Source organism: Rhyacophila brunnea, unplaced genomic scaffold (genome assembly GCF_057557595.1).
Source record: "Rhyacophila brunnea isolate RB1 unplaced genomic scaffold, BYU_Rbru_1.0 scaffold_22, whole genome shotgun sequence".
NCBI lineage: Eukaryota > Metazoa > Arthropoda > Insecta > Trichoptera > Rhyacophilidae > Rhyacophila > Rhyacophila brunnea.
This window is the reverse complement of record NW_028232882.1, coordinates 19,983,770-20,000,000: the sequence shown is the minus strand read 5'-3', so window position 1 is coordinate 20,000,000 and position 16,231 is coordinate 19,983,770. Positions and strand designations below refer to the sequence as shown.

The 16,231-nt window shown below is 34.1% G+C and overlaps 2 protein-coding genes across 4 annotated transcripts in view; one reads left to right on the top strand and one right to left on the bottom strand.

Moving 5' to 3' along the window:
• The window catches only part of glob1 (globin 1), a 142,247-nt gene extending 138,916 nt beyond the window's left edge, over positions 1 to 3,331 (top strand). For all 3 annotated transcript variants that reach the window (XM_085950012.1, XM_085950014.1, XM_085950013.1), the window contains exon 4: positions 3,009 to 3,331. In XM_085950012.1, the coding sequence (XP_085806138.1) occupies positions 3,009 to 3,146 (138 nt within the window). In that variant the 3' untranslated portion in view covers positions 3,147 to 3,331. The remainder of the gene's footprint in view (positions 1 to 3,008) is intronic.
• An 8,223-nt stretch (positions 3,332 to 11,554) lies between these two features.
• On the bottom strand, positions 11,555 to 15,902 carry RpL38 (ribosomal protein L38). Its single transcript, XM_085950015.1, has 5 exons — positions 15,843 to 15,902; positions 15,651 to 15,687; positions 15,473 to 15,533; positions 15,056 to 15,178; positions 11,555 to 11,619 (listed from the first exon to the last, which is right to left on the bottom strand). The coding sequence occupies exons 2-5, from the start codon at positions 15,651 to 15,653 to the stop codon at positions 11,594 to 11,596; spliced, it is 213 nt and encodes a 70-aa protein (XP_085806141.1). The 5' UTR covers positions 15,654 to 15,687; positions 15,843 to 15,902; the 3' UTR covers positions 11,555 to 11,593.
• Positions 15,903 to 16,231: the final 329 nt, after the last annotated feature.

The following is a 16,231-nucleotide window of genomic DNA, read 5'->3' as shown; positions in this document are numbered from 1 at the left end:
CGGGTTAAGAGGGATACCACCTCTTCGTATTCCACTGATGAATGGTTCTATGGTTTCAGCGAGTTATCTTAGTCAAATTACTAACCATTGTCGATTGATTTACGTAATCTGAAAAATTAAACGCACAGTGACATCTGTTTGAATGATTATGAAATACTAAGCCACAAATTATCATAGTAACTGTAGTAAGAGGCGCGCCTCCCTGGGGAGCCAAGACTATTGCATAGGGAGGCGCGAACAGGATGATGAATTTGGATTGACTATTGTCGAAAAGTGAAAATTGATTAAACATACATGAGATTCTTCGTCTCTTTTCACTAGGTCATTGGTTGAATCAAAGTGAAGAATGTAATATTTTGTAAAGCAAAGCAATGCGAGTACTGCTCCCATTCGTAGCATCATATTTATACGAAACAGGATATTCTGCATTAGCTGCAATGTAATCTAAATATCGAGCCAGTTTAGTAGAAGATAAAGAGCTATGAGTAGTACTCTCCTCAATGACACCTAGATGTGATAAACGTTATGCTAATAAACAAACACATCCATCATATTAAAAACCAATTAATCTAAATATGAATACATACCATTATAATAGAACGTTGGTATTATTCTGTTAAAAACTTTTTTTATTTTTTGTATTGATAATTTAAAAAAATATTAAACAGGACAGTATTATTTTTTTAAATAAAGGCGCCAAAATTAGATTTTTTTAAAGGGGGACGTAGTAACATAAAGTTTGGAGATCAATGCTCTACAATCAGTTTCGTTAAAAATCTGCGGCATGTCAGATACTTCCATCGTAATATCGTGAAGTATAGAAAAGGTTAATTAAATAGGTAGTAAAATTCTTTGAAAACCTTTAGCAAACTTTGTAAAGGTTTTGACATTTATGATAAAAAAAAAACAAATGTGGAACCTGCAACTAATGATAATTCATTCCAATTTTTGGCGTATGCCAGTTTTTTTTGAATTATTATTAACCATGTCCATGTTTTTTTCGTACAAGGTGGTTGTTAGTAATTTTGAATAATCACAAACACCTAGGCTTTGAGAAAAACACATAAATATTGTGTCCTCACCAGGAACCTCACCTCGATTATTTTAAATTTAAATAATTTAATATATTGTACACACACTGCCATCTCTTGGTGAAATACTTAACTGAAATACAAGTCTTTATGAAACATACATAATTTTGAAAAACACTTCTGAGAAAATATATTATAACCAATAGAAAAAATCTTTTTAAAAAAAAAGGCACCCGGCAGGAATCGAACCTGCATCTCTTGGGTTTACGTCCACTATGTTACTAGGTGACATACTAATTAAGACAAATTTTAACTATTGGCCTTTAATACCTGCTCATCAGCGCTCTTCCAAATCAAGCTACCATTTGTTCAATAATTAGAATGGTACATTCTTAAATCTTGTGAATTATTCATTGAATAAAAGAAATAGTTAATTACAAAAGTCTTTATATTATAACTTTTGACTAGAATTTATAGCCTAAGTACAATGGAATTAGAGAACAGATTATTTAATTCACAAAGGTCCATCCTCACCTTGCCAACAGCAGTGGCGAAGGGTGGAGGTAGGCTGTTAAGATGTGACATAAATAGTGCACACTAAATTTTGTCAGTCATTTGTATTTGTTTACATTGAACTAAGCGATAGCGCCCATAGAACGCGTCGAGCGGGCGAAGTCGGCGTATGAAGCGTTTATTCATAACCATAATCACACGTCTCCTGCCGCGTATTACCCTTCACCTATGTAATAAGCGGCCCAAGCAGCACAAAATAATTATTATTACAGCGTCTCTCATAACAAAGCAATAAAAATATTATATTATTTCGGGGCTTGTAATTAATATTTACGACGTCATTATTCAACCAGCGAAATATAGGACATGCAATAAAATTAAACAATGAGATCTCTGTTATTAAATAATGACTTCTCGCCCGTCGATCGACGACGCCGTCCAGAGCGTGATTTTGCTCGCTGTGTTCAATGAATGGACTCCATTGTATTTTCTTTCATTCGTATCGCCGAGAAGCGGTGATTCGCGAAAAAACGATGATTCATGCGGCGGGCGCGTATAATGCGTCGTCAAATCCAGTGGGCGCTGGCGTATTTGATTACGTTGTATTTTCGTTGATTTACGCGCCACTTGTGAAATTTTGCGCGAGAGCCACACTTGCTGCGTTAAGTGGGTTTTACGCCTATGACTGCTATGTGTAGATTGTGTTTATAGTTTTTTAAATTCAATTAAACCCTGCCTAATCCAAACCATAGTAGATAATAGTAAAAAAATATTCGTAAATTCGTTAAATAAAATATCTTAAATTATGCCATTAAGTTTTAGATATTTTATAGATAGAATATTTTTTATCGATTATGGTTTGGTTCGCTAGCGTTTGATTGAATTTTAAAAACCAACAGCACCATCTGTAAATTGTATTCTTAGTTCAATGAAAACAAATGTGCACTATTTATGTCGAATTTTAACAGCCTACCTCCACTCCTCTCCACTAGCCAACAGCATATATCGTCTCTGTTCTGGCAGAACACACTAACTAGAGAATACTAGTTTTGGCTAATTTGACTTTGAACTTGTTAAAATGTTTGAAATGGTCTATCATGTGAGTTTATTAAGTAATCGTAAAAAGGACGACTTTAAAATAAAGACTGTTTATTTATTAAGAAGGTTTCCAGACGGTAATGTTTGAAATAAGGAACATTTTGGTATAACTAACTCAATATGTCATTTTTTCGAATTAGTGTCTTCTGCCAGAATAGTGACGATATGTAGAAAATCATTTCTCCTTTAAGTTCTGGAAACTATGCATGCTCCTACCTAGCAGAGTAGGGTGTGCACAACTGTTATCTAAAAAAATCTTATAAAAATTCTGATTATCAATGTTTGTATACAAGTAATAATTTTCGACAATGGCTACATTTCAGCTTATCTCAGTACTTAACATATTTGTGATTTCTTTGTTCGCAGGATCTTAAGAGTATTCTAGTAGAAGTCTTCATAAACGTTTTGAAATTCGACGAAACGACGATGGGTTCATGGGTTAGGGCAGTTACATTCATCTACAAGAACATCTTCAAAACCTTGTCCGGGGCAGAAATCCAATAACTTCTTTTTGTCATCAAAAAACTGCCTTCAACAAAAAATAAATAAATGTCTTTCTATATAATATATTAAACAATTTCCATACCTCACCGTTTTTACTTTTTACCGTGTACATTTTTTAATGTGACCAAGAATATTGTACATATTATATGTATTTATTAAAATAAATATATTAAAATTAACAAAGATTCTGGTGTATATTTGGAAACCATCCACATAATATTTCTGTATGGGAGAGGTAGACTACTTACAGTAAATCATTTTACGTCCTCTATTAGTCTATTACATGATACATTTGTAGTAACTTTGCATCTATTCTATGCACAAGGCTGCTGTTGGTGGGTATAGGTGGCTATCAAGGGTAGTTTATCATTTTTATGTATAAAGGTATTATAATTTTTACAATAAGTTAGCCATCTAAACTATCTATCTCGCTCTAAAAGTTAACACCGCCAAGAGAGATGCTGCTTTTTGACAGTTCAGACGGTTAACTTATTGTAACAATTATCCACACAATACATAAATATGACAAACTTCCCTCCATAGCCGCCGATACCAGCCTTGTGTATAGAATAGATGCACTCATATTTCTAATAAAAAAGAAAAACATGAAAATGTCTTTGGAGGTAATCTTCAAAACTTGGGCATTCAAAAAAGGTAAAAAAATATTTTAAAACTTGAAAGAACACAAAACAAAAGACATTTATTATATTATCACAAAAAAACTATCAGATATTTAATGCGTGAAAAATCGCTAATATGTCTCTCCTGTAATGTTGCAATATGGACTTACTATTTATCTCTTGCATACAGATTTCACCTCACCCTTACCATATTCCAGATAATAATAAATTGAAATATTCTTTTATTATAGTTAATATACCACATTAGCATGAGTTTCGATAGTTTTAGCACAATACAAGACATAGTCAAGGAGGTGCCGAGTGAGAGAGAGCGATGCAATAGGCTTGATGTAAGTATTTAGTCAAGAATAGCAACTGTGCCAGTTACCACATAGTCCTACCTAATCCCTGAGCACGGCAATGTGCGCTATTCACAGTTAATTTTTTTTGCTATAACATGAGTGAGCTTTACAAATTATAAGTTTAACAAATCCACATAATGTGAAAAAAAACAGAACTAGGTAATGTACAGGGCTGGATTTAACATATGGCTGAAATGCCTATACCACAGAAAACCTGGTTATTAAAGGGGTCTTAGAACCTTGGAACTCAATTGCCATGGGGAGAAGTTTTTTTCGAGATGAGTATGAACTAAAAACACAACACCATAACACGATTATGTACACTTTTCTCTAATGGCAATAAAGCTAGAGTAGGTATTATTATAAAAATTAATATTTCCTTTTTCATATTTTGGGTCACTAATATTTAAGGCCCCAGGGAAGCTTAAAATCTGGCCCATTATTAAAATGCAATGAGATACGAGGGTGGGTCAATAATTCCTTTGAAAAAAGCATTAAAACAGTTTTTATTTTTGTATTTTTTTTTATTTCTCAACATAATCTCCTTGGAGCTCAATACACTTGGTTAGACGTTTCTCAATTTTTTTTAAACCGTCAGAAAAATAAGTTTTCGGAAGGTCCTCAAAATAAGCATTTGTCCGATCGATGACTTCTTCATTTGAAAAAAAACGTTGTCCACTTAGCCATTTTTTTAAGTTTGGGAAAAGGAAAAAGTCACTGGGGGGGCTAAATCTGGCGAATACGGTGGGTGGTCGACCAATTCGAACTTCAATTCTTCAATTTTAGCCATTGATCGTAAACATGTGTGAACACGGGCATTGTCCTGATGAAAGAGGATTTTTTTCCTGTTTAAATGAGGCCGTTTTTCTTCAATTTTGTTTTTTAGCTGGTCCAATAAAGATGCATAATAATCCCCTGTTATTGTTTTTCCTTTTTCCAAATAGTCAACGAAAATAATTCCACGTGCATCCCAAAATACAGTAGCCATAACCTTACCAGCTGATTTTACGGTTTTCGCCTTCTTTGGACATGGTTCGCCTTTCGCAATCCACTGCTTTGACTGTTCTTTCGTCTCGGGAGTATAGTGGTGTATCCATGTTTCATCTACAGTCACAAAGCGACGAAAAAATTCATCCGGATTGCGTTGCATGAGCGACAACAGGGCTTTAGAGGCCACCACCCTATTGTGTTTATTGTCGACTGTGAGCAAACGCGGCACCCATCTTGCAGAAATTTTTTTCATGCCCAATTTGTCATGTAAAATAGAAATGACGCTACCTTTTGAGTTCCCTGTAACCTCAATTATCTCACTCAACTTAAATCTTCGGTCACTTAACACCATATCGTGGATTTTATTGATCATTTCTGGTGTAGTCACCTCTACAGGACGTCCTGAGCGTGGTTCATCCTTTGTTGATGTACGACCACGTTTAAATTCATTTAACCAGTTATAAATAGTTGCAAGTGAAGGAGCAGATGTGCCGTGAACTAAATCCAACTCATTTTTTATTTCCTTTGCTGTTAACCCTTTTATATTAAAATGTTTAATAACAGCTCTAAACTCAATTTTCTCAATTTTTGTAAACTAGCAAATTTTTTTTTAAATGTACGAGAAACACACAACAACCCGACCAATCTGATTGAAACTTCGCAGCATACTGAATCGGTAGTGCCGCTGCATGAAAACAAACCGCTTACAGTACTAGTCGCGCCACCTGTCGGCTTTTCTAAGGACTTATTGACCCACCCTCGTATTACATAGGTAGATATTAGGGATTCTAATCCCGGGATCCCGAACTATTTTTGATACCTATGAATCCCGAGATTGGTAAACATAATCCCGAAACTTTCGGGATTGATTTTTTATCAATTTTTATGGAAAATAAAATAAAAACGAAAATATAACAGAAAAAAATACTCCACGTCCATTTGCGAGGAGGCTTCTTTTTGAAGGAGTTCATGACATGCAGGTTATTTCTCTCAGCATGTCACCCCTTGTGTCCCTCTGGCCGTATTATCCAAAGCGCCCGACAGCTATATCGTCTCGATGGTAGGAGCTGATCCGCGCATTAAAGTCATCCATTACGATGTTATAGTGGCAATTACGCTTGTTTTTTAATTTATCTATGTCTTCATAAAGGCCCTCCACATCTTCATCGGGGTAGCCTTGTGTAGGAGCTACTATTGATTTGAATGATTAGACTTGCCACCCTATCAGATAAACAGTCGAATTCCACCATGCTTTATGAATAATAAATCCGACACCGCTAGTGCGTCCACTTGTAGTTCCTTTATAGCAGAGCACATGTCCGCTGTGCAAGTTGATGATGGCTTCATCTTTACGTCGGACTTCGCTGAGGCCGACGACGTCCCAGTGGATTCCACTGAGTTCCTCAAGTTTGGCGTTGCTGGATAGTGTTCTGGCGTTATACATGGCTATGGTCATCGGTTACCGTTGCTCCGGGGATTGTTAGTACCCTCTGCCTTCCTTTGCTGTTTGCTGCCGTGATCAGTGTCAGGTTGGCCAATAATATACCCTTTAATATGGCTCAATGCACAAGAATTAAGAATGTAGCATTCTTTATTGAACCAGATCACACCAGCATGTCAGTTAATTTGTCATTTACCCTTTTGCATTTGAAACCATTACGTATTTCTCATATTGGAAACAGTCTTACCTGTTTTCACAGCCGAGATGCAAAATTGCAATTTACAAGACATTGAAAATATAATTTTTTTTTAATAAAGTGAATATACTTGGGATTTTTTTTATCCAACTGGAGATTCTAATCGGATGCAATTGGAATCAAGTAGGATGTGTCACCGCGCTGCAACTTGAGTACTGTCGCTCTGAGCTCTTAGGATCTCCGATAAGTTGAGCACAGTGGAATGTTTCAATTAGGTACAGTGGTGTGAAGTCACTCAATCGATGTTTACCTTAAGCCGGTTCACACATCTAATCTTGTCTCGTTTGTAACGTATCGTATACATCGACGTGACGTCATAGGTATTCATAAAACAGACATTGCCAAATGGAGCTCCGCACATTAGTGGAATGTAACTTTGTAGTTTGAAAAAAAACATCTAGTGCTGCTAGCAACAAATCGCATGCATCTCGGGCTGCGAGTCAAAGCCTCCAGTACGCATATTGCATACACACTACGAATTGGTCATTCCTATACTGGCTCACTGGTCGCCGCATCCTATACATATCCACGTTTGAGAGGTTACGTTCGACTGTCACTAGATGCCTATGTACGAGTTCTTCATACGCAACATCAGAATGACGTCCCTAGGTTTGATTTATGGCTGTGCGGCAGACGAGGCGAGTGTGGATGTACGAGCCAGCCTAAGTTTCTCATAGCTGATAGGTCAAAAAGTGCTAATGCGTGTTCCTCAAACATTATTTTTGGTTTAAAAATTGTTCTAATTGTACTTTTTAATTTTAATTACAGTAAGACCTCGTTAGTAAGAACACTGATTATTCGAAATTTTCCCGAAAAAGAAGTCCCTTGAACATTATTTTCATATAAAACCATACATTTAATTCGAATTTCGTAATTCGAAATGAATCCCAGGCATATAAAAATATTCAATAAATCGTAATAAAGTACACTATTTCATGAGCCAGTCAGTCATTGAGAATTGTGAGACTTTCCTTAAAACAGGGGTTCCCAACCCCGTGCCCGCGGTACGATTCGTATGTGCCCGCCACTATTCGACAGAGACAGAATTTCCACACTAGCCTGACACACGCAGAAAACCCGAAGTGAACGAATACCACGAACTGAGCAGATGAACGCCAAAGCACGTGACTACTGTCGCCGAAGCACGTGACAGTAGTCACGTGCTTGTACCGTCCCGATTGCTTCGGCGATCATCGGGCACCAGCAATGGTAGGTAAAAACAAAGGATTTATTGCCCTCTGCAAGAAGGATGAATCATTTTCAAACTTTATGTCCTACCACTGTATTGTCCACCAGGAAGCTCTGTGTTGTAAAATATTGCCATTTGAACACGTTATGAAAATAGTTACAAAAATAATCAATTCTATTCGAGCAGCTCCTTTGCAACACCGACTTTTCAAGGCCCTGTTAGAAGATACTGAAGATAAAAAACATGATCTTATTCTGCATACTGAAGTACGTTGGCTCAGTAAAGGAAAGGTTCTTACAAGATTTGTGAGTTTAATTGAAGAAATAAAAACATTTATAAACGATAAAAAGGAAAATTATGATGAACTAGCTAACTCTCGCTGGCTGATTGATTTGGGATCTCTCACAGACATAATGGAAAAATTGAATTCTTTAAATTTGGAGTTGCAGGGGAAAGACAAAAACATGGCTGACATGATAAGCTCTGTAAAGTAATTTAAAGCTAAATTGGATTTGTTGATATCACATCTGCAGATCAATTCTCTCGTGCATTTCCCACATATGAATAAAATGCTAGGTAACAATGAATTAAACGGGTCATTATTTATTAAGCATCTTCAAGTGTTAAAAAAACAATTTGAAGAGAGATTTTTGCAGTTTACAGATATCGAGCCAATTGTTTCCTTCTGTATCAATCCTTTTACTTGCCAAATAAATGTAATGGAAATGGCCGCATGTATTGCAGATTTTGTTCAAGGTAAGACGGAAGAACTAGAGTTTAGAGAACTAAATTTTGGAGCTTAAGAATGATATTTTGCTTATATCCTTAATATGAGAGGACTTTTGGAATACAGTGGACAGAGAAAAGTTCCCATTTTTGAAAAAAGCGGCATATAAAATCGAATCATTTTTCGGTTCGACATATTTATGCGAATCATTGTTTTCAAGATATAGATCTCGACTCACCGATGAGCATCTTTATGATTGTTTGCTAACAGGATTATCGTCATACTCTCCTAATTATGAGGCACTGGCCAATGATATGCAATGCCAAAGATCATATTGACATATTGATATTCTATTTTTTTATAAAATGTTTTCTTTGTATTTGTGTTTTTTGTTTACGTTTTGTAAATACATTTCTCTGTGTGTATGCAATTTGAATAATAGTTTTATTATTTTGAAACATTTTTGTTTATTATGTATTAATAAATTATGAATATAAGAAAATAAATTATGGGAAAATAAGAAGATATGGAAGGAGTTTGTCGATTAAAAAAAGGTGGTGCCCGCCACCCTACCGATATTTTAGAATGTGCTCTAAAGTACAAAAAGGTTGGGAACCCCTGCCTTAAAACATCAAAAATTACTTATTTTATGATAGTAATAAAAATAATCCTGACATTTTATGACCCAATTCGGTAGACACATCTACGATCAGAAACGAAATTAATGAAAATAAAAAAAAAATTATATTTTTCCCCCATACATTTCATAATTCGAATTTTTTTTCGATTTTCGGTCCCATGGAATTCGTATTAACGAGGTTTAACTGTAATGATTTCTGAACATGGCTATACCAAAATTTAGTAACCCAACCAAGAAAAACAAAGATGTATGTATTTCGATGGGTTAGTCATTAGTGCAAAGATACTGTATTTCCAGTTTTTGTTGAAATTGAGTTAGCATACACAAAACGCTTGTCCGCATCGTAAATATATTGTACGTCCAAACAGGATATGTATTTGATAAGATATTGTATCTTTCAAATACATTTGTGCATTTTTCATACACCTCAAATATTAAAATTCAATTTTCTCAAAACCGGACATACAATATCTTTGCACTAAAACATTGAATTATGTATTTTATGGATGTGTTGCTGCCAGTGGTGAGGGTTGGAGGTAGGCTGTGGAGATCTGACAAAAATAATGCACACTTTGTCAATCATACTCATTTGTTTCTATTGAACTAAGAATACAAATGCAATAGGCGGCCATATACGTACAGTTTTCGTAAGAGGTTGAACATGCCAGTTAATACGTAATGGCGGCCATACAGTTATCTTTGGTAGATAATCTGCTGCGCCCATAGACGGACACTTTTCGACCTGTCAGATGTGTGCCATGTTCAAACTGCCAGCGACCCCCTACTCCCGTGTTTTTGTAAAACTGTTGGAATTTCAACTAGCCGAAAGTTTTCGGGTGACGTTAGATGTTGGTAACGTAAAGTAGAATATACCGCGCGATACAACTTCGGCTGGTGTTGCTTGTTATAAAATACAAATTCATTTATTATTAAAAATGTAATAATATTATGTACGCAGAGATCGCAAATATTATATTTTATTTATTTTTACGAGAGTAAAACAAAGTATTAGTTATTTATGTAAACATATTATTTTATACAATATAATATAAACGTTAAAATGAAAGTTATTGTGAAAATATAGACTAATAACTCAGTTCTCAAATTTTATTTATTGTATGTAGTGAATATTAAAAATTATTAATTTAAGACGTTCACAACATAAATTAATATACCTAATTGTGAATGACAATGTCGCTAAATCTAAATAAAATTTAAGTACCTATATATTTTAATAATATCATAGTAATTAATTATTATACTGATGATTGATGTAAATATAATTTTGTGGCATGTTTAAATTTATTGTATATAAAATCAATACCTTTATAAATATTACCGTTTTCTTACTTAATTAATACTGTCCATGAAAGGGAATAATTTATTCAAAAGAAAAGATTATATTTTATATTTACACGAATGTGTATAATATTGTTTCCGTGAATCGATAAAATACACAATCCACTAGCGAAATCATGATTTATTTTACCAACGTCATAGGTGTGTATTTTATGTCAATTTGTTTCTAATAAAAACAATTATAACTATAATAAATTCAAAGTAAAATTATTCGTGTATCATCGTTCAAGTATACCCTACCTAAAACTAATTGAAACAATACCCCTGTGTAATATCTCCGCGAACCTAACCTCCATAGTTTTTGACACTTGCTCTGCCACAGACAATAACTGTACATATATGGGCACGTCTGTTGACAGTTCGACAGATTTAAATGGGGTAGTTAAACTGATCTGTGGTGTGGCCACTAACGTACAGTTATTGTCTGTGCCCTGTTCAACCTGTTACGAGAACTGTCCGTCTATGGCCGCCTAATGGTTGGTTAGTTTTTAAAATTAAAATTAAACCTTGCCTACGCCAAGCCATAATAAAAAATATTCATTTATCTATAAAATATTTAAAATTTGTATGATTTAAATGGTAAAATTTTGTAGATAGAAGAATATTTTTCATCTTTTTTCTATTATAGTTTGGTTTAGGCAGGGTTTAATTGAATTTATAAAATTAATCGCACCAACTGCACATGGTCATGTAATGTGATGTCTTATTAGTATTCTTGCTCTGTTATCAATAGACAGATAGATTTAATATCAAATTAATAGATCCAATGAATAAGGTATATTGGTAGTAAATAGGATAATAGGTTTTGAAAAAAAACTATATGATTGATTTTAAATCATTTATTAAAAATAATTAGTGACATTCTACTTGACTTCCTTCACCTGAAGACCTGAAACAAGAGAAGGAAAATCATTTTAATAGTGTAATTTATATTAACCCTGCTGATATCGGGAGACCGGCCATCATCAGTTCCAGTTTGGCAGTAACTTGAGTATCAATCGCAAGATTCATTATAATTCTGAAGTCGCTCTTTAAATTCTTTCAAACAATACTTTTACATATCGCGGTAAGCGATGTCTGTGCTGTTTGACCGTGAATCGGATGCTAATGCCTCTGTAAATAGCTCTGTGCTCTTGCCTACACCCTGCCGCCATACGAGTGAATAATATAAATTAATAATAAATTTGGCGGTCACATTAAAAGAATAAATATTGCATTGCAAAATTTTTTTTGTTACCAATTGAATATGCTGGAAAGACGAAACCGGTCATGGAAATAAATTAAAAAAACTGTGGAAATAGTGCAAAAATAAAATAACTGACTATTTTTTATAACGTTTCTTATTTTTATTATTCATTTTATATTGTCAATCAAGAACAGTGAAAAAAAATTATAATATGTATGCAATTCAGACTTCTACAATAAAACTGTTTTAAACACTGTTAAAATGGGGCCCTGTTCTCAAAAATGATCTGTTTTTTATATATTTTTCCAAGAAAAAATATTGGTATGTAATTCTTTATTTCATGTCCATGGGGTACACGGGCAACAACATAAAATTAGATAAGTTGCTATGAAAATAATAAAATTTTATACACGGGAGTTCATTAAAGACAGTGTCCTACAATTTTGTTATTAATATCTATATATTATGTTATTATTATCTATTACATGTTTGCATCTTATTTCAAGCATGAATAGGTAGGTAGAATGCAAAAGTTCAACTTGAAAATCGGCAGCGGTGCCCATGTTGTAATCAACGTATTGAGAGAGAATTGCCAAGGTTGAAAGATATTATTCCCCACTTTCGGCTCTATTCTACAAGAGCTTACCCGCCAGTAATGTAACTTTTCCCAACAAAAAATTATCAACCTCCGTTTTTGACAGGAACCTATAGGCGTAGAGAACAATTCAATGCAGGCAGCAGTGAAACATTTTATACTCCAACAATTGTTCGTAATTTATAATTAAAATAGAATTATATATAAATTAGAACAATTTTATCAAGGTCGTTTTGACCAGGTTAATATACATAACTTTGAATCAGATGACTAGAAATCTCTACAAAATTAATTTCAACATTGTATTTTCTTCATAATAGTCGCCCCTTTAACATACTACTATGAAAATAGGTGAGTATTATCTATCATATTTTTATAACTGCACAGAACTATGGAGAAATTATAAAAGGCGAGCAGTCAGAAGACAAGGTGATTTATGTAAGAGGCATCCAAACCGTTTTTGGTTGTATAACGTTGATTAAATAAGAAGTATATATCGATGGTTTAGTGCACAGATATTCTATGTCCAGTTTAGTATGTTTTGAGAAAAGCAAAGTTTAAAATTTGAGATGTATGAGAAATGGACATATTGTGTGTTTGAATGATACAGTATCTTCTAAAACATCATATTTGGACGTACAATATTTTTACAGCATAAGGGTATGATGCAGACAAACATTTGTGTATGTTAACTCATTTTCGACAAAAACTGGACATACAATATCTGTGCACTAAAACATCGATATTTTCAATTCTCTTTATTATAGGGCTGGTCAACACATTCAGAAATATCTGAAATAATAACACTACACAATGTCAAAAAGTGGAGGTTGACAGTTGTTATTGGACACAGCGACGGGTTGAGTGACGTGTAAACCATTGTTAAAGTTAAAATTAATAACTGCATATATTTATAATAAATGTTTCGCATTCAAGACGATTACAAGAATACATTTAAAAAAAAAACTAACATTGAAAGATTTGACGCGTTGCGCTGCCATACTTAGCAATTGGGCAGTTCAGAAAAACAAAAAAGGTCTCAAATCAGACTGAAGTGTGAATTTTAAAATAAAAGGCGGCTAAGACCCGTATTCCAAAGGGGGTTCCACTACATAGCAGATTATATGTTTGCGGTTTGAAAATGTCATTCATTACTTATTTCGTTGTCACTCAGTCTACATAATTCGATTCTAACACTATATATTTTTCACATCAATAACAAGGCACAAATAAGACTTGTGGTCGCACAAACACATTCACAGAATCGTCCAGAGATAATCTTGAATTCCCAGTATCCATCCCATTTTCAAACCTCACAGCCATTTTAACTAGTTAACACAACACAGTAACACATTTCAATTATTTTTCTTAATCCACAGGTAATTCTGTATATAAGGCAGTTATCTACAATAAAATTGGCAACACCGCAATAAGCGGGATACAACACATGGCACTGCGTCTTAAGGCCCACCCACATTGAGGTGCATGTCGCGTACTATCACGTGAACTCACGGCGATAAAAATGGCTATGGTTTCGTCATTTTGCAGAATATTTTGAACGTGCACCATCTCGTAAATTCACTGAATAATGACACTGATGAAGAGTGCCTACTATAATGTATTAGTAATTTGAATTATTATTAATTATTCATGCTAATTTTAATTAATTTTAACAGTTTCTACGTGTGCGTACGTTAAAATACATGTGGCATGACATTCATAGATAATGGAACACAGCCTGCAGACCATAGATAATAGACAACATTCTCATAGAAAATACATAGTGCCAACTGCTAAAAAAAAAAAGAACGTCAGTTTGAGAGTTTGACGTGACAGACGAAAAGTGTTCGCATGTGGAATATGATAAATACGTTCAATTGTCGTTCACTGAATCATGCAGGTGCCGATGCAGTGAAGTTCAACGTGAAGCGCGCTCATTCTTGTTTTAATGATTACGGCAAATTTTCCCAACTGACAATGTTCATTTAAAGGTTCAAAATGTGCTACGGTATGGGAGTATCAGTCTGATAAGATTTTAAACACAAAGAACAACGACATTGCACACCTTTTTTCCCGTAGCGGCAGCCCGTGACATGCACCTCAATGTGGGTGGGCCTTTACTTGATTCCAAATTTGAAATCAAGTGTGACATATTGAAAAATATATTGTGGAATACCAGCGCCAATTGATCTGTAGAAGGCCGTGGGTATACGCAATGACACTTGACAGCTCGCGATAAATTATCAGAATCATTACATTTTAATATGTAATTGTCGTACTCTATCTCGCTCTAAAACAGTTACACCGTCATGAGTGGCCATGTTAAAAATCATCAAAGCTGATAGTTCACATCCCAGGATAATTAACTGTCTGAATACGATACAGCGTATTTATCACTTTTTAGAATTCATTTTGGAGTGAAGTGATATGTTAGAATAGCCCTACTGGGGTTTCAGAGTTGATAAATTGAGTAATACCACAGGATTGCAGAAACTAGTTAACCCATTGCGAAACTAAAAAAAAAAAAAAAAAACTGTGACATACCTGGAGGAAGTGACTGTTTTAATTTCTCTGCCTTTTCCTTGTCTCGGATGACAAGGGTAAATAGAAATCTTGAGGAGCGGAGCTTGAACTTTACATTGTCAGGATTCTTCTTTATTTTGACAGCTGGAAAAATGTAAACAAACAGTTGAATTTCAATGCTTCAAATTTCACAGATCCAAACAAACAAAGCGGCACTGGAAGTAAAAACACAAGCTAATCACTAAAAAAGTTGAAATGTACTTACGAAAATTGGATCGAAAATCGGTCAAACGATTTTTGAAAGATGACAGAATTGTGTGCCAAAGAGTTAATTAAAAACATATTTTAATATATAACTTTAAATTTAATCTTAGGCTTGTGAAAACACAAAGAGATGAGGATATCATTGATAAACAAACAATAATTTCAAGTACTTACATTTTGCATCCTTCCTTCTCGCCTTCAGGAGGAAATCTTTAATGTCTTTAATTTCACGGGGCTGGAAGAAGACAAGCGACCAAATAAATAAAAGCATATTATAACAATATTAACAGAGTTATATTGGTTGAAATTATTGGTTGTTTCGCGATAAATAAATAAAAGTATGTGTAATTACCATTTTTTCTCGTGCTGAATGACAGTTGTAAAGGTTCCTGAAACACACAAACAAGTTGAAAAAGGGTTTTTAAGTAGACGTAAAGATTATATGCGGGCAGATAATTCGATTAGTATCATTAGATCACTAAAATGTTTAGTTTTCGCAATGATTAAAAAGGATTACGAAAATACTGTAATTTTGGACACTTACACCGTCGAACCCGTGTCAAGAAAGGTCTATTTAAAAGTATATTAGTCTATGGGTCTATTATTGCCAGTAAATTAAATAGTAAAAACTCAATAAAAATATTTCTATGAAATTTCAAATTATTCGAATATATTTTTCCGTTTCAATTCTAAGCGAAGATAATATTAACTAAAATCACTGTAAACGTGGTTGACATTATTTTCGTTTAGAACAACGCGTTGAAACATTTCATGTTGTAGCTACAATAATAAAATTGTGGAAAGCTTGTACCTACCTAGAATATTGTACCATGTATTATTAAAATTATATAGTCAGGATAAAAAATCAATATATGTAGGTAGGTGCCTAGGTGTCATCTAAGAACATTTTCGTTTTCATCCCTCTGATAAATT